This window comes from Periplaneta americana, chromosome 1 (assembly GCF_040183065.1).
Source record: "Periplaneta americana isolate PAMFEO1 chromosome 1, P.americana_PAMFEO1_priV1, whole genome shotgun sequence".
Lineage (NCBI taxonomy): Eukaryota > Metazoa > Arthropoda > Insecta > Blattodea > Blattidae > Periplaneta > Periplaneta americana.
This window is the reverse complement of record NC_091117.1, coordinates 64,564,108-64,589,913: the sequence shown is the minus strand read 5'-3', so window position 1 is coordinate 64,589,913 and position 25,806 is coordinate 64,564,108. Positions and strand designations below refer to the sequence as shown.

The following is a 25,806-nucleotide window of genomic DNA, read 5'->3' as shown; positions in this document are numbered from 1 at the left end:
ATATTCCAGCATAATATTCATTATTAACTGAACTGTATTTCTGATTAATTGTGTTTAGTTTGTCGTGAATACGTTTGTTGAAAGTTTTATTTTTGCAATTTGTGTTTGTTTTATTTTTTTTCTTTCAAAAGTGAGGTGCATGGCTTATTCGAGGGCGCGTGATATTCGAGAAAATAATAATAATTTAATAATAATTTATTTATTTATTTAATCTGGCAGAGCTAAGGCTAGTAGGCCTTCTCTTCTCCCCAGCCAGACTCTAATTCTAATAGAATACAATTGGTTACATAGTTAACCTATTACATTAATATCTAGACCATAAAACAACATGAAAGTATATAATGAAAGTTGGATAAGTAATGTTAGTGAGACAATAATAAACAATGGTAAGAAATAGTGATGATGATGATGATGATGATGATGATGATGATGATGATGATGATAATAGTAATAATAATGAGATAATTTAAATATTTATTCAGTGAAATACGATATATACCACAGTTATATACACAAATATAATAATTTTATGAGTAAAATATAAACTAAACTTGTAGCAAAGCTTTTATGAATAAAATACTATTTTGGGTTGGGGGAATCCGATAATAATAGCATTCGGGATTTCGGATTTATGGATTTTATTTTGCAGGAGAAAAGCGTTCGAGAAAAAGAGAGTTCGGGAAATTGACTAGGAATCAATAGTTACCTATTTACTTACTTACTTACTTACTTACTTACTTACTTACTTACTTACTTACTTACTTACTTACTTACTTACTTACTTACTTACTTACTTACTTACTTACTTACTTACTTACTTACTTACTTACTTACTTACTTACTTACTTACTTACTTACTTACTTACTTACACCACGAATGGAGCAGTAGACTATGTATTTATTTTTTTTTATTTCCTTCAACGGATTTTATCTGTCGGTAGAAGAATATTTACGCAAGAACAGAGAAATAGACAATATCGGGGGAGAATGTTCGCTGTTGCGACAGATTGTGGTCGCCCACAAGCTTTCGCTTTTTTCCTGGAACGGCTCCATGGAAACCTTTTCAAATATCGTTGCGTGTCTCATACACCGAGTCAGCAGTCTTGCTTATTAAAACCGGGAAAAGCAAACGAATAATACAGGCTACCTGAGGTGTTACACATGTTTTGTATTCATACAACATCTTTGCTATCCTATTGACGAAATGTATAATTTACTGTCCCTCTCTAATGCAGAAATATCCTTACATAATGTCCGTCTTTCCTTACTTTAACTATACATAACATAAAGAAAAATTTGTGATACTACAAGAAATTCAATTTCACAGTTTTCATAGAAATCAGCATCCATTGTAGTTTTTCAACCTAGATCTTCATATCATTTTTTTTCGTATCGTTTTATACTATCTATCGTTTTCACTAACTCGAAATATCACAGAGTACTGTAAAACCTTTCCCTTTTTACTCTCCAGTTACGTTCCAAATAAATCGATTTGTACAGTTTTGTGTGAATCACATTTACACAAATTATATTTTTTTAATGTGAATACCTCTTTGTTCGAAGTATAGTAGTAATAGGTTATTTTACGACTCTTTATCAAAATCTTAGGTTATTTAGCGTCTGAATGAGATGGAAGTGATAATGCCGGTCAAATGAGTCCGGGGTCCAGCACCGAAAGTTACTCAGCATTTGTTCATATTGGGTTGAGGGAAAACCCCGGGAAGAAAACTCAACCAAGTAACTTGTCCTGATCGGGAATCGAACCCGGGCCACCTGGTTTCGCATCCAGACGCGCTAACCGTTACTCCACAGATATGGACTTGTTAGAAGTAGAAGTGTTGATAAAATCTAATTTTTTTTTCTTAACACATAGTTCAAGAAGTGTGCCCTAAATGTAACACTTGCCAAAGCATACACGTTCTAACATCTGTCCAGTTTTGTGTAATCTGCTTGCAAATAAATAAATAAATAAATAAATAAGCGATGAGACTTATCTAATAAGCAACTAGCGTTATCTACATGTAACCGGATATTTTCAAGGAAGTTAATGACGTCATTTCATGAGACTACATAATAGAGGGTATTCAACTAAAAATGGAAGAGTTTATGTATGTATGTATGTATGTATGTATGTATGTAGTTATGTATTTATTCACATTGCAAATGCGTGAACACCCAGTGGCAGTGGTAACTAATTACACTGAATAATTACAACTAATAATAATAATAATAATAATAATAATAATAATAATAATAATAAATATTATTAAATAAATATTATTAATATTAATCAATCTGGATGAAATTTTTACTGCAAGTATTTATGAAGTAGCTGCATGTTTCTATGCATTTATTTTGTGAGAAATGCTGCTGGTTTATTTTATTAATATTTTTCTTAAGAAAGTTGGTGTTGAATCAACAAAAATGAGCACAGAAAAATAGATTTGAAAATAAAATGAATATTTATGTGAATTAATATTCTCCTCCGCTACATTCATCTAGTAACTTCAGGGAGCCAACAAGAAGTTACTAGATTTGTAATCAAAAATTTTAAAAAAGAATTCTTCGATGAAAAACAATTTTGACAGCTCTTTAAATTCCACGCCCCCTTCCAGCCTTAATTTAAAAAAGTGTAAACATACGAGTATTTGTAATCAGAATTGAGCTCAATCCATTTGGGGTATGAAAATATAAATTCTGAATAAGTGAAATAGCTAAAAAAAAATTTGGAAAAATTTTTATGATTTTCAGTGGAGTCTTCCCTTAAAAAGATTTCGTATCTGTTTATGTTTCTAGTCCAAGAATTTCTCCCACGTCGTACTACGGTACCTAGAAAGAATCGCAGATAAATATTGCAATTGTTATGATATTTTTGTTTGATTGAATGACTCAGTTTTATATCTATTGTTTTTTGTTTCTTCTTTTACTTTTTTATACTTAGAAGTACAGGCAAGATTCAGTTTACAAAACAGACCTATGTTTATATGTTTATCTTCTTTATTGTACAAAACAAGGAAACAGTGCAACATCATAAATGAGATTTTCCAGTGATATAATATAAGAAACTTGATTGTTGAACATAAACACAAAGAGTCTGTAATACCGTGCATGATTACCAGACATCGGATTCTAGGGCAAATGCCTATTTTGTTTCTTTAGGAGAAAAGTAAAAATAATTATTAATATTTGTGTTTCATGGAAATTGAAAGGTATTCATAGAGTTTTATAGTGCCCTAAAATGCCCTAAAACGGTTATTAGAGCCTAATTTGTTAATATTCGCCTAAAAATGCCTAACTCACTGTAAAGTTTCGCATTTTACTCTTACTTTTTATAATTTATACATGCATTCACTGCGAAATTTAAGGTATTTAAAAAGTGGAAAGTTTGCTTCACACCGGCCATGAAACCATTGATAAAGGAAACAAAATGTTTTGAATCTCACGACACTCGCAATAGATTTCACCGAATTTAACATGTTTGGAGGCATAAATGCCGACAAAGAACCAACCTTAGTTTTGAAGCAGGCAACAATCACAACATGTGCTGCTACCGATTCAAAGACATACTATACTATAAAATGACTGTTTTCGGTCTGAAACCGATTAGCTGTACTGCCCTTCAGAGTGTCATAAAATCACAATTTTTGGAGAAAGAGTGTTTTTGAAATATTTATGAAAAGTCGTAAAACTGCGAATTAGTAGGGTAAACCGTTACAAAATATTTAAAAGAATGGCCCTCTTAGTGTTAACACTACCAGGAAATGCAACAATAAGTGGAACTTTGTATTTTTGTCCAATTGAATCTCAATAACAACGGTTCATTTGAATGCTCGTTAACAGTTGCTCTTTCCCTCACCTTATTTGTGTTGAGAAGTTTTGAGCGGTAGGATGTTTTCCTGTGAAGTTTAACACGATAATGCCGAAAAATATAAGTGCAAAATCTACATTGATCCGGCAATGGCTAACAGAATATTCAGAATTCACTTATGATGGAAAAATAATATTCTGCAAGATTTGTAGCAAACAGGTATGTAACAATAGTTGAAATATATAAATTCTATTAATTTTAATGAGTAGGCCTATAATATTTATACATTGACTGAGCTATCCTGAGGTATAATTCTTTTTAAGACCACTACACTTTAACCTTTTAAATTCCGATAGTTAAAGTATTTGCAGGTCATTAAAATTTTGATTGTTCGAACCCACTAACTTTGTGATAGAAATACGGCAATACAACAATTAGGATTTTATTTTAATTCAGTTTACTTTACATTTTTAGATTTCGCAAGAAAAGAAGTGCCACCTAAAGCAGCATGTGCAAGGAGCGGCTCATAAGGCTAAAGCTCAGCAGAAAAATCAACTGCAACAAACTTTACTAACACAGCCTACTTCATCCAATCTCAGCAGCAATTTCTATGCTGATTTAACCAGAGCGTTTGTTGCTGCTAACATTCCCTGGAATGCAATTGAAAATCCGGTTTTAAGACAGTTTTTACAAAAATACTGCAAACAAAATATCCCATCTGAGTCGACCCTAAGAAAAAATTACTTAGACAGAATATACAATGAAACTTTAGCTTCCATTCGGGAGGATATAGGTGATTCTTACATATGGGTCTCTGTGGATGAAACCTCAGATCCTATGAATAGGTATATAGCAAATATGGTAGTAGGAAAACTTAGTCCTGATGGACCTTCGATTCCACACCTCGTATGTGTTAAGGAACTTTCGAAAGTGGATAGCTAAGCCATTGCTTATTTTGTAAATAGAGGCCTACAGTCTTTATACTCAGGTAATATAGACGATTCTAAAGTTCTGTTGTTTTGTACTGATGCTGCCTCATACATGGTTGCTGCAGCTCCACTTCTTAAAACATTTTATCCTAACCTCACGCATGTAACCTGTCTAGCACATGGCCTTCACAGGGTTTCTGAAACAATCCGGAATGAATTTCCTCTTGTCAATTCGTTTATTTCTAACACAAAAAAATGTTTTTGTAAAGCCCCATCCAGGATTTCAATATTCAGAGAGAACTTTCCTGATATCCCACTCCCACCTCAGCCGGTTGTTACACGATGGGGAACCTGGATTCAGTCAGTGGTGTATTATTCTAAGTATTTTAAAGAAGTGGTCACAGTTATTGATAAATTACCTGAAACTGATAGTGCAACATGTGTGAAAGCAGTGAAAGATTGTCTGAATGACTCACGAGTGAAAAACGATATTGCCTACATAACATCAAACTTTTCTTTCATACCTGCAAGCATTGAACAATTAGAACGTGAAAAACAATCTCTTTGTAGCCAAATAGCAATAGTAAAGGAAGCTCAAGTGAACATACATTCTGCTTTGGGCGAAACTGGGAAAAAAAGTTAAAAATAAGTAGGACAACGTATTAAATAAGAATGTAGGATTTTCATTGTTGGAAAAAGTATCAAGAGTGATATCGGGGGAAAGTGTAAATGTTCCAGTAAGTATCGATGTTTCTATTGTACCTAATTTAAAATTTGCGCCTCTCACATCAGTTTCGGTTGAAAGAAGTTTTTCTGCTTTCAAAATGATTCTCAGTGACAAAAGGCAAAGGTTAACTGTGAAGAATTTAGAAAAAATTCTGGTGGTGTACTGTGCAGATAATTATAATAAAGTCTGAGCATGGAACTGAATTTCAATAACTTAAAATGAGTAATCTTGATATCAATAATTATTATTTCATTAGTTTCAATATATTAAATTTGTGCAGCTCTGTTTATAAATATAATATAGTATTCTTTTTTTAATGTTTAAACATACTTTTTTGTGCGTATTTTAGTGTATAACTAAAAATTTCACTGAAAGAAATAAGTATGATACCTTGATGTGCCTAAAATGCCTATTTTCATTAAAATAGAGCCTAATTTTACAAATTTTGAGCTTATTTTAGGCGCCTAAAACTGCAATTTTAGTGCCTAAAAATCCGGTGTCTAGTTATCATCATCATCATCATCATCATCAACTCTTCAAGGATTATGAGAGCTCTCTCCTGTTCCGGCCTCATGTATTATTATTATTATTATTAGTAGTAGTAGTAGTAGTAGTAGTAGTAGTAGTAGTACTGTTATTATTATTATTATTATTATTATTATTATTATTATTATTATTATTATTATTATTAGTAGTAGTAGTAGTAGTAGTAGTAGTAGTAGTAGTAGTAGTAGTAGTGTTATTATTATATTATTATTATTATTATTATTATTATTATTATTATAATTATCATTATTATTATTATCGTTATTGTTATGTAGCTCAGTTCGTAGAGCAGCTAACTACGGACTGGAAGGTCCGGGGTTCGATCCCGAGTGGTGACGGGATTTTTCTCGTTTCCAAACTTTCAGAACGGCCCTAGGTTCACTCAGCCTCCTATAAAATTGAGTACCGGGTCTTTTCCGGGGGTAAAAGGCGGTCAGAGCGTGGTTCCGACCACACCACCTCATTCTAGTGCCGAGGTCATGGAAAGCATGGGGCTCTAAATCCATACCCCCCAAGTGCCTTCATGGCATGTGACGGGGATACATTTACCTTTACCTTTTATTATTATTATTATTATTATTATTATTATTATTATTATTATTATTATTATTATTATTATTATTATTATTATTATTAGGGAGCGAATATTCATGACTTAAAATAGCTGACAATGACAAATAAAATGCCCTTACATTTCCATTAAATATGTCCCAAAAGTATAAAAAATTATCTTAATAAACGGAGAGTTTCACTTGTTCCTGTTTTCCTTCTATTAAAGTATAATAAATTGTCAACCTTTATAAATTCTGAAATGAAATAATTTTATCTCATCAGTTGTAAATTGCCGATCAAATATTGAAGTAACATAAAAATTAATGCAATATTTCGTAGTATGTGACAAACATTTTGTAGGCCTACATATTTATGCAATAGAGTTTATATTCAGAAGGAAATAATTATTGAAAGCATCAATGAAGTTATATTTTATCCCACTGCAAAGAATGACACACTGCAGTTTAATATCGTCTTAAATTAGGTTTTTTTACGTATGAGTATCGATCAGAAGTTAATATTTTAACCCCTTTTTTCTATTACCGTCCCACCACCCTGTTTCTTAGCCTTGACATAAAGGAAATTTTAAACAACTTCCGAGGGCGCTTGCGGACCGAGAGCTGAGCAATAACAGTAGGGTGCTGTATTTCAAGGTAAAGTCTATCCTCTCCACATTCTTTGTCAGCTTATCAGATAACTATGACCACCGACTGATGGTAAGTTTTCTTAGTAAAATATTAATCAATGTTACAGTATGTAAAATTGCTGGAAAATGAAACGAAATGAAAAAAAAAAGTCTATAAAATGCAATAAGGATTGAAGAAAATGATATTTTATGATTCCAAAAAATGAATAAATGACATATGGTACAAAAGTGGTAAAAAATGAAAAAATAATGCAACAAAAATGTCATATTTTGTTTATTTATCTTTATCATAAAATCAGTTTTTTCATTAAAAGACATAGTTTAAAAGTTAAATGGAAAATAATTACATTTCATGAACATCTGCCCCTAATAATAGTCTATTATTATTATTATTATTATTATTATTATTATTATTATTATTATTATTATTATTATTATTGTGGTGACGAAGACGAGAATAACACAAATGATAAAATATTGTCGAAAAAGATGACGACTAGTTAGCCATATGGTGGTTTGAGAAAATAGGTATCTGTTGTTAGGACTGGGGTTGGCTACAAAAAGCGACTAATTGAATAATTAAATACGAACGTCTGTCCATTGTGTAGATAAACCATGAATGCAGCCTTTCAGTGGATGTTTCTGTTTGAATAAGAGATCCTAGTAACAAATCTGGACATCTATAGCGCATGGCTGTATTTTTTTTTATTCCTTGCGAAACACAATTACTGACTTCCTTTCTGTGACCCAATTAATGAGAGACAAGCTGCTCCCTAATAAATGTTCATTTTAAGACTGCTTTTTGTAACAGGAAGTCGCACAACTTTGTGGCTCCATATTGTCTTCAGGGAAATGAAGTCACGTCAAACTGATTTTGGTCTTGTTTCCAGATGGCAATGACAAGAAGGTCCTTGAAGCGTCCTCATCCCCTTTATCAACCCAACTCGACACTAATAAGCATCCTGACATCATTGAAGATCAAGTAAGTTTCCGCTCATGTGATTAAATGTCTTGCAGATAGATAAAATTGAACATATATGAGCTCTGAAGAGATTAGCTACGCCTACCTGCAGATTGCGGTTGAAGGAAGACAGTTTCCAGGAACTGTCATCCTGGAAACTGTCATCTGCACATGTCATATAGTTACGATAGAACAAGCAACTTCCCATCGACAACAATCAAACAACATTTGACATGTAGTTAAAGTAATACTAGGATATTGAACTCAGCTAACATTAAGGCATAGAAAATAGTAAACTTAACAAGAATGTACAAAATTCTCATAAAATAGGCCTAAAGATGAAAAACTTAAAAGCAGTCTTTGCATATGAAAATGTTGCTAATTTTTGTTCACACACAATTTCTTTTTCTTTAGACAGATGGATTCATTCAGCAATGTTATACAGACAGATGCACTTCACTATCATAATTTTCCCTTAAATCCAATATACGGGTCTTTTGACCTTACGTGCTAGGCCCTATATAAAACAAGTCCTACTTTGTAGGATTCACCCCCCCTCACCTATGATTAGATCCAACCACTCTCCAAAAGAACACACAGATCAATATTAAAATGACACAAACAAAACACATTATATAGGCCTAATATATCCTAACCTAACAAACAAACATGCATAAAAATGTATAATTCAATAGTTACCATTATCCCTTTGTCAGTTCGCATCATAAACTTCAACACCTGAAGTTCTAAGCTATCTCGCCTTCAAGAGGAACAGTCCAGTCTTTTGTTCGCATTCTCTGTTCCCCATGAGGTCAAGACATGCAAGGGAACTTCTATTCTGACTTAGCATCGAAGGTGATAGATATTTTCTCCGGATATGTTCCGTTTCGTCACACTGGGCTAAAGTGTGTCTCCAGGAATCCTTTTCCCCGCACAATGCACAGAGGCGCTCTCCTTCTTCGGTGAAAATTTTATTATCTTCCATGCCCCCCCTTCTTAGCCACACTAAACCTGCTCTACTGTCTTTATTACAAGAATTATGTAGTCACACCTCCCCCAATTAAGCATGAGATCTAATTGTAATTATATGTAGTGAAGAATTTTTCCGAACATTGGAGCTCAATCTTTTGCTTCTCGATATCAATTAAACGCATCTTCATATTACCCCATACATTTCTTCTATTATTTTCTCCTTCTTCCCACACCCATCCCTTGCTATAAGATGCAGTCCTCTCTGCAGTTTATAAACTTACCCTTTTCCCAACCCTCTCTTTGTTGAACTCTGTACTAAATCGAACGTAAAAGCGACTGGTCCCCAAATATAATTTTTAGTCATTACTTTACCACCTTGACTTTCATATGAATTGCTTCGTTTTGAAGCCCAAACTCCTTTAACACCCGCAATTAGCTGTGCTTCTGCCAATGCCAAGTATTCGTTTTAGGAAATCCGTTTGTATCTTATTTAATTTTCCCGCATTTTTCCAACCCCAAATTTCCGCCCTATACAATATAGATGATCTGACCACAGCTCCGTATACTCAGCTCTAATGTTGCTGCAGGAATATCTGGCAGTTCAGTGGTCAATTTCAATACTTCCGCACTCTTTACTCCGCACTTGCGTTTTGTTATATCAGTATGCTTAGTCCATCTCCCGTTCATTGATAAAGTAAGCCCTAAACATATGAAATGTTTCACATATTCCAATATGTGTCCGGCGTAAGTCCATATCTCATCCTTGCTTTATATAGATCCATTTTTAAAAGTAATTGTCTTGTATTATTACATGGGATAAATCATTTTTAATATATATATATATATATATATATATATATATATATATATAGGGTAAAGTTGCCTATTTCCGTGATACCCCTAATCCCGTGATACTTTTAAAAAATTTAATGTCAAACAAAGCTTTGCCGTTCGACCATAGAACAGACATCTTTGTCGAAAGATTGCATCTTTCGCCTACTTTTGAGACATCGGTGAACTTCCTAGTAAGACACCCAATCCCGTAACATTCTGTGAAAAAAACGTATCACAGAATTAGGAGTATCACGGAATAATAAAGCTCCTCAGAACAGTAAGTAGACCTAAATATAATCTTTCTCAGAAAGTTAAACCCTTTATTCTGCATTGAAACTTAGTTACAGGCGGTTATAATAGATCTCGGATTTTTAGGCTCGAATAGGATAGGTTGCAACAATTTTATGTAAAAATCCCTAAATGTATGCAACACGAGAAACATTCGAACGATGATATTGCCTAAAACTAAATGCATTAAAGAACGTCTGTTTCAATCTACGATAAACGAGGCTAAAAATCCGAGGTTTACTTATAATATACTATGCATTCTGCAATCCCTTGAAAAATGTCTACCAAGTGAAATACAGGGCGATTACAAATTCTTCATAAGCGGCTGCATAAAGAAAAATATAACACTTAGAGTAATGTATGATACATCAAAATAAACAGAAACTGTCCCAAGTTTCGGACACACCTTCACAAGTGTTCGATGTGGCTTTCTCTCGTTACACGACACACATCATTTTATTCCTCTGGTGTATTTCAGTAACGTGGATGATTTTGGGTAAATTTAATTTTAAAACCACCAATTTTGAGCCACTGAACGATGCAACCAGATTGCAATATTGTAGCCAGAGAGGGAAGTTCATGTATGTAGACAGGCCTGAGTTCGTTGACCTCTTACATCTATATCACGAAAAGAGTGTGTTAGCGTCGATGTTGCCAGAATGCTGAAACTTCAAACTTAATTTTCTGATTATCCGTGCATTTAATCACAAAACGTAATATAGGTTTTCCATTCATTTCAGTGTACCTTATCGTCTCTTTCAATCGCAGGATGTGTATCTCTAATTATGACACCGCTAATATTAATTTTTCAGTTTAAGTCCAGTAATTGACATTGGATATTGTCAATTTCTGGGGTTAACTTTCTCGTATATGGATACAAATGTTATTAATTATAAAATATTTGTTCCTGAAAATGTGTATAGGCTTTTCATAGAGATTTAAATCTATCCTGCGAATTTTATTGTGGTTTAAATATCAAAATCAGAGTTACATCACATTTCTGAGAAATGAAGTGAATTCTACAACATTTCAATTCAATCTATTAAAAAATGCATCTAATTTACCAAAATTTTACTTTCGAAATCTGTTGTGCTTATTCGTAGAAATTAATTTGCATCTCCCTGAACGTTATATAATACGGTATTTACAAAGCCATATATCTCTTTTATTTTGCTATTGCACTTCCTATTTTCATGTCGGAAACTGTTGAAGTTCCAGGCTTATCTCGTACAGAATTTTCTTTTACAAAAATGAACCTTCTAAAGCAACTCTTTTAAAAATAAAGGCCAGTTCCCAGAACATGGAAAATTTAATGCATTTGTAGACTTTGATAAAAGTACGATATACGTTTTATATTCTACATCGCTTAATTAAAGAACGAGATTTATAGAAATACATAGCCTATAATACATTTACTTGTTGACTTAGTTTTTACGATTTACTTCAGATGTGACTACGTCTTTATTTGAAGTACAATAGGAGTAATATGACATTTTGCGTGTAACAGAAAACTCTGACATCATGTAATGATTTCGGACTATCGAAAAAGCACCATCTTGCAATGCTATACATAACGCATAGACCAGGTTCATTATCATAAGGTTTGTTTTCAACCTCGGCTCGACGATTGGGTGGAGACTTGTGAGATATTGGGTGGAGACTTGTGAGATGCGGCGGTAGTCGCTGTCTATGCTGTTGCGGGTACTCTTGTAGCATGGGTGGTTTAATTGCTTAGCCATTTAAAGTTCCTTCTACATACTTGATTGTTCTTTCGGTTTAGGTTTTGGAGGGATCCGTTTTAGGGCAGACATGCCAGAACCCTGCACATTGTGCAGTTGTCTCTGTGCGATGTGCACTTTCTACTGGGTGTTCAGTTCAAAGTGTGTCATGGCTCGCTGTATGCCGTCACGTGGCTAGTCGATGAGCCTAGAGAATTCAATCTTCCTACACTTCCGCAGAGATGTATTACTTATCTGCCAGAGAAGTTGCCTAGCAAGTACGGCGTTCATTCAGAAGAGTACTTACCGATACGTACGATAACGCCTGTAGTGGCAGGAATGTGAACTGTTTCGAAACATGTACTGAGGTGAGTTTTTTCTTACTGTCGGGATATGGGGAGAGGGTTAAGACGATTACTTACGTATTTGTTGACATTAACTTCGACGGTCAACATGACACGGAGCATTTTATTTGTGTTGTGGAATGTTGCCGTACGCAACCGATGATAACAAATACCCTGCGTACGACTTGGCCGCGAAAAACACAGTTCGAAAGAGGTTATGGTAGCACACAGAACGTACAGACCGCCATCTATTGCTACGACGTTCGAGTTATACCGTACACGTTCTCAAGTTCAGATTGAACTCCTTAATTTAATAGGCAACTTCTCTGACACAAAAGCTGAAACTCGCTTCAAATCGCTGACTCATCAACAGTGACGTCATGACACACTTTGAAATGAACACCCAGTATTCCCCTACCTGAAGGGAGTGAATCGGTTTGGAGGGGAGCGCGACAGGGCTATACAGTACCTGCCAGATCAGTTTTTGTTTCAGTAACACAGGTTTAGTACAGGTGATGATTGAGCTGTGACTGTGAATGCGTTATGAAAAATAAAGTGAGGACTCCACAGATATAATGACGAAGAGAAATTACGAATCATATAACGTAATTGTTATAATGTTTTCCTCAACCAACAATAATTATTTTAAAATGAAAGGCTTTCGTCAGCCCATGTCGAGCTAATAGTTTTAGATGAGATTAATAAAGTTCTCAAAATATGAGCCGTTCAGAGCAGAAGTGGTGTAAGTCAAAAATGGGTAATGAGGGTTAAAATAAATATTCTGTAAAATACAGCACAAAGTAGCAATTAATATTCAATTTATTTAAACTATTAGTAGTCAGTGGATAGCACGAAGGACATACTGGGTGTTCAGTTCAAAATGTGTCTTGGCTCGCTGTATGCCGTCATGTGGCTAGCTGATGAGTCTAGAGAATTCAATCTTCCTACACTTCCGCAGCTCAGGTGTATAATCTAAGAGGCAGAGAAGTTGGCTAGCAAGTACGGCGTTCATTCTGAAGAGTACGTGCCGATACGTACGGTAACGCCGGTAGTGGCAGGAATGTGAACTGTTTGGAAATACGTACTGTCGGGATATGGGGAGAGGGTTAAGACGATTACTTACGTATTTGTTGACATTAACTTCGACGGTCAACATGGACACGGAGCATTTGATTTGTGTTGTGGAATGTTACCGTACGCAACCGATAATAACAAATACCCTGAGTACGACTTGCCGGCGCAAAACACAGTTCGAAAGAGGTTATGGTAGCACACAGACCGTACAGACCGCCATCTGTTGCTACGACGTTCAAGTTATACCGTACACGTTCTCAAGTTCAGATTGAAGAACGCCTTAAATAATAGGCAACTTCTCTAACATATAAACTGAAACTCGCTTCAAATCGGTGACCCAACAACAGTGACGTCATGACACACTTTGAAATGAACACCCAGTATTAATTGCTACTTTGCGCTGTATTTCACAGAATTTTTACTTTAAACCTCATTACTCAATTTTGACACACCATTTTTCCTCTGAACGGCTCATATGATATTCGGCAGCTTTTATTTCTTATCAGTACTCTCACGACAAAACAAACTTCATATGGCATCAAAAGTCAGACGACTTACGACGTATTTTTTTAACACATCGCTTCCAAATTTGAAAGACAAACTATACAGTTTTAGGAATTTAGTCTATTCTATACAAAATCATCTTCATCCTTGTACAGGAGGGATGATGTACAATCCTGCAACTCACGAGATGATTCTCTTTCATTACCCGACTTGTATGTTCCTAAACAGAAGAGATATATTCGTGTCGTGTTTATTATGAAAATAGTTCGTGATAAGATACTGTTTTTAAATTATTATTTATTACTTAACTCAATTAAAAATGGCTGAATACAAATCTTCTCTCGCTCAGTAGTGATAAAACTACATTAATACCTTCTTCTTCTTTCCCTTAGTTTAACCTCTCCCTTTTGGGTTCTTATTACACGACCCACGCCACCCGGGCCTTACAGGGCCGCGACCTGTCGGGAGAGGAATTAATCTATGGATCACATACATATTTTTTGACCACACAAGGACATGGAGGGCCTCCCAGGATGAGGGATCAGCTCAATGCCAGGGCCACCTCCGATACAACACAAACATTTAAGACATTACAGAGCATTCACTCACACATATGAAAGGATTAAGGGAAGGATCGCCGTCCGTGGCTGGTCTTTCAAGAGGTACAATCTCGGCATTTGCCTGGAAATAACTGAGGAAACCATGAAAACCTCAGTTACGAGTGCCGGCTCCTGGGATCGAACCCCAGACCTCCCGGATACAAGGCCAGCCCTCTACCACGCCGCTAGCCCGCTCGGTTACGTTAATACGTTTATTATAAATAAATCAGATTTGTTTTCCATGAATCTAAATAAAAATTTAGTTGTCCATGACAGTAATTTTATTGTTCTAAGTTAGCAATTTGTAGATGCTCAAAAATAAGAAAAATCAAACCAAGTAAAATACCTAGGTATTATTATAGATCAACATTTACGACGGGATTATCATTTGTACTATCTGTGTCTTAAACTACGTAAAACAATTTATAAATTTGTTTTACTAATATATTTTACGTAAAAAGAATTACATTAAGACAAACTTAAAATATATCATCTCCCTCTGCCGGAATCATCAAAAAACGCCAAATAAATAGATAGCCGCTGACGGTAAAATTCAGTAGCTGGCCATAGTCCTGAAATTACCAGATTGTTACAAAACCGGTGACTTGGCAACACTGTGCGCTGCCGCCTTAGGATTTGCGCGGCAGGAAAATCGGACATTGTTGTCAACTTCATTTAGAATAAACCGGGCACCCGTACTTTTTATTTGTATATTTCGGGGGAGAAAAAAGTGCGCGGGGTATTCGAAAAATGCGGTAATTTAACTGTTGTATTCGTTCCATTATTTGAGTGTAAATTGTATTTTTGCTCCAAAATACCGTTGCTTTAGTTCTTGCATTTCTTTCCTAGTAAACAGACAGGATTTTATCCGTAACTTGTAATGAATTAAATCGTCTGTTTCAGGAACATCCGTCTCATATTTCATACCAGAAGAAAGAACTGAAGAATATCGATGCATTGGAGCCAACATCGGAGTCTGGGCAGTACGATATTGTCGACACAACCTACGCCTATGTAGGCTTCAAAGACGGGTAAGTTGAATCTTATTGATCTTCACTTCACGTTTAGAATTCAGCACAGAATTTTAGCAGTATTAGCAGTCTTTTGTAGCATACGTTTCACAGCATTATTTTGCATAAATCGCCCTCGATAACGTAGTTGGTATAGCGCTGGCCTTCTGTGCTCGAGGTTGCGAGTTCGATCCCGGCCGAGGTCGATGACATTTAAGTGTGTTTAAATGCGACAAGCTCATGTCAGCAGATTTACTGGCATATAAAAAGAACTCCTGCGGGACAAAATTCTGGCACACCGGCGACGCTGATATAACTTCTGCAGTTGCGAGCGTCGTTAAATAAACCATAATTTAATTTAAGCTAATCTAGTGTGATATTCTCATATGGATGTTCCTCCCTTAAATTGAATAAAATTAAATTAGAAAAATTGACACTTAGCAGATTTAGGGCCGATTGTATAAATCATTTAATCTTAGATCAGAGGTTAAATTGATCCTCGTTCTAGCTGAACTTGGAATTTTCTTTTGTATAAAGTCTAATCTGAGATTAATTTGTCTTGAACTAAAGTCAACTTTTACTGAAGAAATTTCTTCGATTAAGTTAGATGATCCAAGGTCAGTTATTTTTTTTCTGTTTGAAATATACGAGTGGCAGACTGTGCAAAAAGAATAACCATTGTTATTAATATTAATACATATGGTAATATATGTTTTCAATTTCTTGCCTTAATATACAAACATTCTTATATTTTATAAGGCTTTATCGTGTTCAGCAGTATCAAATAACATAACCTATAACTATATTATGTTTATAACCATTAATTATAATTAATTAATTATTAATAATGGATATGATAGGTACATTCATAAATTTTCAATTAACTGTATTACTAAACGAAAATTGTCGTTTTATAAAGCTTTATTATGTTTAGCAGTATCAAGCATCATAACATGATAACAATTTGGAAAACGGTCAATCTTCTTCTTATTGTCCGCCATTATTTACAACGCACAAAACAAACCAGTGTCTCCAACAGAGTGTGCGGAAAGTCGCCATAAAGTAGTTGGAAAGTCGCTAGATTTCTTATTATCAACCAAGAAAGATTAAATTTTGTCACTATGAGGTGCTAAAAAGGTCGCTAAATCCCTATTTAAGCAATATAAAAGTTAAAAGAAATTGTCGTCGAAAAAGAGTTAAAGTCGCTACATTGGTTACACTGAACAAACTTGTACAACGTGGCCCGCCCATCACATACTTCACCTGTTTATGCGATGTTGCCAAGTTCTTTTCACGTGAACTTAGATTGCATTTGAACCTAGGTAATTTGATCGCAGAAAAGTTTTATACAATAGAAGAAGTGTCTGAACTCAGTTCACTTTCCGATCTTCGATCAAAATTGATCTTTAGTCAGGGACTTTTATACAATTGGGCCTTAGATTGTTAGGTCTTCAATCGTTCAAATAAATTTAATTGGAGAGAGTTCCATATCGTCAATGACATTGAAATGTAACGTTTCTAAATAAATTAACCTGCTTCGAAATGAACACTGTAAATAAGTAATTTTTAGTATGAAAGTACAGTAGAAAAAAGTTATTATAAGACAGTGATGAGAGGCGAATAGAAGCCTATACAACGATCTGACCACGTAGGAGAATGCGGAGAGTCAGCTCTGTGATGAGGCTTGATAAGGTTACCGCAATTCTGAGAAAGCAGTGAATTGGATTGATTAGTTAAAGTTGGGAGCGAGCAAGTATTGTTCAGCCACAGTGATGCGGTCTGTCTTATGTGGTCCATTATTGGGATTGCTCTGATTTGCTATCTCTCAGCTTATTACTGTAATTGATTCCTCTGCGGCCGAGTGGTGGGGGCATCATTGTTGCAAGGTGATATCAGACCAACTTATTTCCTAATTATGCACTTTGAAGTGGTGTTTGGACTAATCGTTGAGTGATCTGATCATTGTAATTATTGTATTTGCACTATACAGTAATTGAAGGGTTCAGAGCCATAGTGGGCCAAGCGCCATTTATTAAAAACGGAGAAAACAAGAGATAAAATTAAGTGATTACCATAATTTAACGAAACATATAGCAACTAAGATAAAGCATGCATTAAAATTATATGATATGTCAATCTTCATTAAACTATGGTATTGACTTAACTTTAACCATTTTTAATAAATGGCGCTTGGCCCACTATGGCTCTGAACCTTTCAATTATCAAAAATATAAGTCATGTAAGAGTACAATAATAATCTACTGTATAAAATACACATCATCGTTTTTTTTTTTTTACATATTGCCACCAAACGCAATTTTAAATTTTATTTATTTTATATTTATTCTATATCCAACAAGTATAGAAGCATAGGCGGAGAGAAAACCGTTTCCTTGGGGAGGGGGGACAAAGCAAAACCATATAACGGGGTTATGGGGGACATCATTTACCTCCTCCTCCATTATAGTTTGACCGTGATACAGTATATCGGAATATGATCATTTGATGAAGGTATTTTCGGGGGGCATGTTTCTTACAGTGTTACAGTCCTATCCGTGATTTTTAGGGCTTGAACTGAGAGGTTAGATGAAAGAAGGGCGTAAATCAGAAAACATATTTTTGAGATAATCAACAAAAACTATCTGTATTCCGCAACTCTAGCTGGAATATGACACTGTTCATATATCTGTAGTGCTCGGAAAAAGTGACACAAGTCAGTTTCCACAAACCTTTTTTGATAATTTATTGACAACTTACGAAACATCTGTTCGCTTGGAAAAAAATACATAGGTATTCCTCCCATTATAATAATTCATACAGAAAAAAAATCAAATCGACATAAACCAGTGTAAGTTGTCAATAAATTATCAAAAAAGATTTGTGAAAACTGACTTATGTCACTTTTCCCAAGCACTGCAGATATATTGTAGGGTAATACGTTCTCTTGTGATTACAATGAGTTCCATGGTTAAAGTTTAAATATTGTACGAGAACGATAACAAAAGAGTGAAAAATTTTTATTAACCTATTTCAAAGAAGAAAAACATATTTATCCTAACGTAAGTGTTGGTCGATTATTATTCCAAGTTACTTAACCTGAGGAGATTCATTTAGAATAAGACAGTTACATTTATTAGAAGAACAATAAAATTGAATGTATAAATTTTTAAATACAAGAGCGAATCAGGAGATTTCATACCAACAGATGTTAACGAAAATGGTACAACCGTAGTTTAAGTACGATTTAAGAGAAGTAGATTGGAATCAAAGTAATGCCATTATTTTCATGAACAGTTCTAACAAGATTTCAAAATGAAAGTAGCAATTAAAACTTCTATGATCATGTCTTTACAACAAGAGAAATCTGGACGTACAAATTTAAAATCCCAAAATTTGTTCAAAATAAATTTAAAACGTTTAAATGGTCTGTTTATAATCAGGCAATAATTCATTTTATGTATGGTAACAATGTAGAAAATTTCTAACTCTGTATTTTATTATTCACTCGCTTCCTCTTCTACTCATTGCCGATGTAGAAGTTTTCCAAGGGAACGCCACTGGATTGTATCCAAAGTCTATTTCATTCACGCGCTAATGTTTTACATTTTACATGAATTTTGGAGTTATTTATACTTCCAGATTTCTGTTCTTGTGAATACATGATTACCATAGAGGTTTTAACTGTAACTTTCATCCTGAAATCAATAATTCAAATTATTGTGATATTCACGTAAAATTTAATCAATCTGTTGAAATATTTGGTAGAAGTTTTGAGTTTGTAAATTTACACTTTTAGATTTATCTGTTTGTGGAGACACGAATACTATAGGGCTTTCAAAATTTTTTTTTAATTTCGAAATCTTTTGAATAAATTTCGAGGATACGATGTGCGATTTTTATTTGTGATAAATTTTAAAGAATGAGTGTATAAGTGGAATTCCCGAAATTTATAAAAACTAAAAGACTGTTATTACTGACATATGTCAAAACATTTCTTGTAACGTATGGTTTAGCTTAGAAATTAAATTGTATTAATGCATTTTATCATTAAGCGAATATAGATTACACAAGACTAGTTTTTCTGTCAAGGGGATGAAATTGTACAGGTTGTTTCCGAGGTGGTGTTACAAACTTTCAGGGATGATGGCAAAGGGCACATGTATCAATTTGAGAAAAGGAACCATGGTCCGGAATAGTTGTGTGGAAATGGAATTGTAATTTGGCACCACGTGCCCTCCTTCTCTTAACCTTTGGAACAGTCGTGGAAAGATGGTATGGGCCGGATGTCTCCTACGTGGGTACTTGCCCAATACAAACTGTGAGCTTGTCTACTGTTCCCATTGCCTCATCCGTATTCGAAAATCAGTTCTGCTTATTCCTCTTTCGTGTACCCCTCCATTTCACTAGGACACTGGACACTGCAACTTGTACACATACACTGCTGTCTACAGACGTGCATATCAGGACAGACCATGTCCGTTACACATTACGCTATCTGCATTGCTTTAGTGTAGTTTCCTGTCCCCATCCCTCAGACAGCGCACTGAATGGAATACTGTAAGTAGAAAACGTAAACAACGTCAGATGAATATAGTATGTGTAAGATGTACAGATAAATACACATAAATAAGATGTACAGAGGAATAAAATTATTTCATTTCCACACAACTATTTTTGCTTGTAACTTTCGACTCTGTCATTTCCGGACCAGGTTCCTTATCTCAAATTGATAGATGTGCCCTTCGCCATCACCCCTGAAAGTTTGTAACACCACCTCGGAAAAACCCTGTATAATAAGCTTCCCAGTCAATATTATAACTTACCAATCAATAGTTTCAAAACTAGATTTTATAATTGGATTTTAATTAATGCTTTCTACTGTGTAGATGAGTTTCTTAACATAAATTCATACGAAATTGTTTTTTAATAACTAAAATTATTTACATTTAGTTACAAATAATACATTAAGTGTGAAGTTGTTTTTATTAATTTTTAAAGTTTTAAATTTTTTGTGTTTTCATTCTAATTAAACTTTACTGATTTCAATTATATGCGTATTTTCAATTGTATGTTTTTTCCACTTTTGTATTTGTGACGAAGTCTATCACTGTATGTTTAATGGCTTAATAAATTGAATTGAATTGAATTGAATTGAATATACTTAGTTAATCTGCACTATTTTCTTTCTTTATCTTATCTCATTTCTAAAATCTTAATTCATATTCAAAACTTTCTGATTCTAGCACACATTTTGTATTATAAATTCCACGAACTTTGTGTACAGAATATGGGATCTGTAATGATAAGTGCAGAAAAATTTGTTTTTATTAAAATCACTTTTTATCTGTTTCTACTGTACAGAATTTCTCCGTATAGATTTATTACCTTTTATGTTTCAAATTCCATACCCTATCGTTGCTTAGGTTACACCAATATAAAGATAGTTCCCATGGTGACAAACTTCCATTGAACTCTGTTGACTGTGTTTTCAATATCTCACACAAATTCCTGAAACTCATGCACAGTACAGTCACTCTAAAAATGGCATACATATTATTGCACAAAGCTATGGTATTTACGATATATAGCCCTTTGAGTTAGTAGGCCTATTTCACTCGAAGGCTCGGTAAACGAGATTAAATCAAGTTAAAATTCTTGGAATCTTCAACGGAAAATTAACGGGTGTTGAAACTCTTGTCTGCATGCGGAAACTGTATTCTTATCTATAATTGAGGACTTCGCTCGAATACCGGCGTATACTTTAAACGCCCGTTTTCTGACGATCAAGGGATTAAATAGTTGAATGCGTATAGTACACTGTAGTAAATTTTCGTAAGTCTAGCTTCAATACGTAACACAGGACACAATGTTGCATGTTTATGTTCAACGAGCGAACACACCTACTACAGCGGCAGTCACATGCTGTGCAAGCCGTACTGTAGTAGGATAATATTCCATGTTTAGGCCTACTTGAGGTTGTCAGTTGCAGCAGTGGATCATGACTGAAAATATTGGAATAAAGAAGCTTGTGAGAAAACTAAATGGAAAACCGAAGAAACGAAAATTAATAGAAACAGTGGCAAGTCATACACAACTTATACAGGCAAAGAAATGGAAGAGAATTCATTTACACCTGTAAAAATATTATGTATGAAAATGTGTACACATGAAATTTCAAAGGACGATCAACTGTCTATTTTTAAACGCTTTTGGGACATGGATTCGAAATTAGAGCAATATCATTTTATCACTTCTTACCTTGAAAGAGTGAATCTAAAAACTTAGAAGCTTCAGTCTTTCAAGATAATGTTTGGAAATATAGTGTTTTCTATAATGGGGGTAAAAAAAACTATGTCAAAACTTTCTATTGAGTCTATTGCAAATTTCAGAGCAACGATTAACAACAGTTCAGAATAAACTGGTTTCAAGTGACATCCTCAATTATAAAACGGGTACACACTTAAATCGTCCTCATACAATCATGATACAAAAGTATAAACAACTGCAGTACACTACATCAGGGATATTTTCAGCTTGAACCTCATAATCTGTATCATTTGTTTTCTTCAAGACTTGGAAGACGGTAATGGAAGTGTCGCAGATGAAAATTTTTTGAGTCCAACACAAATGAACTCAGTGCCTTTGGAACCCTCCAAGCGGAGGATGAAGAGATCTCTTACAGTTTTCAGATGAATATGGCCAAAGTTGGCAGAACTCAATGCTGAATGAAGTCGGAATATCATCACACAATGGTGAAGATGACTCTAGCAACAATAGTGATGATGTATAAAGAAGAAAAAGACATAAAGACAAGAAAACCATAAACTAAAAATGTTATGTATTTTGTAGGCCTACTTGTGTAATTATTCAATATTTTTACTTAGTATGTTATGGTAAATGTATATTTTATTTTGTTGAATTTATTTTATTTTACTTTTTAAGACAAAATTATTAAAGTACGAGACGTTCCCATACATAATTAATTTTCATGCAAAGTTAGACACCTAGAACATCAGAATAATTAAAAGCAGTACTAAAACATATTGTCGCCGAAAAAAGGGCGTATACAGAGTTCTATATGATATTTATTTACTAATAGCAGAACATACTATTTGCTGTTATGTTTCAATAATTTTATTTTAAATGTCCTCGAAACTATTTAACAGTAATGAAAAACTTTTTCGACGCAACTATGATGAACCTGACAGCTTACAAACATTGAAATTAGTTTATATCAGAACTACATTTTGTTGTATACGCCCTTATTCGGGTGATGTCCTCAATTTTATTCTACATCAGATGACATTTTAATACTGAGTCAGATGCCTCCGCATAACTTTGCAGTGGTTACATTTTACTTCCTTTAGTTTTCTTTTAAAAGACAAATGTTACCCTTATTGTTCCATTTCTGTGTACAAATAATGCTCACTAAGCGACGTTGAGCCTTTTAGTCTAGATGTGTCCTTTTCTTCTAATTTGCTTTGTCCCAGTTTAGTCACTTATTAATGGAGAAAAATTTGTCCCGGCGCCGGGAATCGAACCCAGGACTCTTAATTTGGTGAGCTGAGTGCTTTTACCATCTGAGCTATTCCGAGACCCGATCCACACTGCCAGCCGAACTGTCCTCCTTTCTTTCGTCAATGGCCTACTACCTGCATTGACGATACAAAGGAGAACAGTTCGGCCAGCAATGTGGATCGGGTCTCGGCATAGCTCAGATGGTAAGAGCACTCAGCGCGCCAAGCTCGGGATCCTGGGTTCGATTCCCCGTTCCAGAACGATTTTTTTCCATTAATAAGTATCTACGTGATGACTACTGATTACACAATATTCAATAGAGGACGGCGAGGTTCTCTAATAAGAATATATATATACCAGTTTAGTCAATGCCTATTCATTTCATTGTCCACTTTTGTGCACTGTGCTCCAAAACAATATTTAAACGGATACTGCGCTTTTATTTAACTAGTAATCTAAAAACTGCAGTTAGGTAAAGCGCATTAGTAAACTGGAACTGTCATTAATTTCAGAGGGCTTGCTCTTTGAGATATTTCAAACAGAAAAGTTAAATACAATTGAAGGGTTCCCTGCAGAAAGGAAGTTGCTCCACTTTTACAAAGTTGTGAAACACAACAAGAACATTCTAAAAATCAAATTTTCACAGAGCTTCTTTCCTTTCTCTGAGTATATCCTAGGTCGTTCCCACTCATTTTTTTCAAATCCGCATTCCCGAATGCTAGTTTCCCGAAACCACGGTCTCGAATTTTATTTACTGTTAAGTTTCCCGAATATATTATACGAGAAATTCCCGAACAGTAAAAGACATGAACTGACAATCACTACACGTTGCCAAGAAAAAAAATACAAAAACTACAGTAAAAGACATGAACTGGCAATCGCTACATGTTGCCAGGAAACAAAAAAATTACAACTACATTTAGTCAAACAAATTTATTAAATTTATGTTATGAGAAACATGGCAAATGAAGCTACAATAATTATAACTTGAGCGTGAGGAGGTAAAAAGCTTTTACTGGAAGGTTACATATATTTAAAGAGAAAGAGTGCGGCTGTAGAAAAATATCTGGGATTGTGCTAAAGTATGTCCCAAAGAATGTTCTGCGCCAGCGATTACTTCTGGAAAGTCTAATAACCTGCAAGTACTGAAAGGGCCAGCCGCAGAGAGAGTGGCTACAACTTCAAACATGAATACGAATTATCATGCAGGATTATCACACCTATGCAGCCGATAGCAGACACCTCGATTACCTGAGGACACTTGGATATTGTTTCACTTTGTAAAGAGATAGTGTAATTCATTATATCATAATTATATTATATTAATTATAACATAAATGATATTAAATAAATTTGTGTGGTAATATACACTACTGTATTATCAGGAAAATGGAAATCAAATAAATCGAGAAAATGGAAATCAAATAAATTTAGAAAATATCTGTCGGGAATGTAGATTCGAGAATTTTGTATTCGGGAAAATGCATGTTCAGGAAAATGTCCGGGAATCGTCCTAGGAACCTAGGAGTTTCATTTTACCACTCAATCATTTATTACAATCAGCAGTTTACGGAGGTGAAATATAAACAAATAATAGAGCTAGTCCCTTTTTGCAATGAAATTAGGTATAATTGAAGGGTTCAGAGTCATAGTGGGCCAAGCGCCATTTATTAAAAACGGAGAAATCATGGTTAAAATTAAGTGAATACCATAGTTTAATGAAGATTGACATATCATTTAGTTTGAATGTGTATACTTTATATTACTTGCTATATGATTCCATTGAATTATGGTAATAACTTCATTTTAATCCTTGTTTTCTACGGTTTTAGTAAATGGCACTTGGCCCACTATGGTTCTGAACCCTTCAATTGTCTACATATTGTGCGAATGTCATAAACTATGAATACAACACAAAACTAGCATATATAATATACTACAGTATATTTTATATACAGAGTGAAACGTAAGTAATGTTATTACAGTAATTTGAGGGGGTTGCTCTTTGAGATGTTTCAAACAAAAATGTTTAATACAATTTTTATCGTTTTTGCTTCATTTTCTAGATAAAAATTGTTTTATATGAAACGTTACATAGCGTGTTTTGGAGAAAGCCATTGATTTAATTACCAATATGCTCAGTCAGTTTAAAAGAACAGTGTGTTATGGTAAGAAGTGATTGAAAAGAAATAGTTTTGTCCTTTAAATGTGAAGAAATTTGATGCTAACAAATTTAACATTGTAAAATTCCTTTGCAGAACGTAAAGTTCCTGGAGCTAACTTCTTTTTACAACGAAACGATTGCGAGTTCAGCTGCAATTTCACTATAATTTACTACAAAATGCTTGGAATCACACCGTTATAACATTAAAAGATCGGGCATGTTTTTGTAACGTATGAAACAAGCAAAACATTAATTGGGCCAAAAAGTGGAGCCACTCACTTTTTGCAGGGAGCCCTTCAAATTTGCTCGTTTTTGCTTCCTTTTCGAGAAAAAAGTTGTTTAAAATATTTCATAGTCTGTTCTGGGAAAGCCATTGATTTAATTCCCAATATGCTCAGACAATTTATGAGAGCAGTGTAGGTCTATTATGATAATAAACGGTGAAAGGATTTTAGTTTTGTCCTTTAAATGTGTAGAAATTTGATCCGAACAAATGTAAGTTTTCGTTCTGCAAAGGAATTTTACAATGTTACATTTGTACAGATCTAATTTCTACACCGAATGCGAGTTTCAAACGTTACTGTCTGAGCCAACTCGCTCGGTTGTTTTTGA

At 34.3% G+C, this 25,806-nt stretch overlaps 1 protein-coding gene across 2 annotated transcripts in view; it reads left to right on the top strand.

The window, feature by feature from the left end:
* Positions 1-25,806, top strand: part of IA-2 (tyrosine phosphatase IA-2) — an 842,823-nt gene that overhangs the window by 635,495 nt on the left and 181,522 nt on the right. For both annotated transcript variants that reach the window (XM_069821417.1, XM_069821408.1), the window contains exons 10-11: positions 8,099-8,190; positions 15,406-15,533. In XM_069821417.1, coding sequence (XP_069677518.1) covers positions 8,099-8,190; positions 15,406-15,533 — 220 coding nt within the window. The remainder of the gene's footprint in view (positions 1-8,098; positions 8,191-15,405; positions 15,534-25,806) is intronic.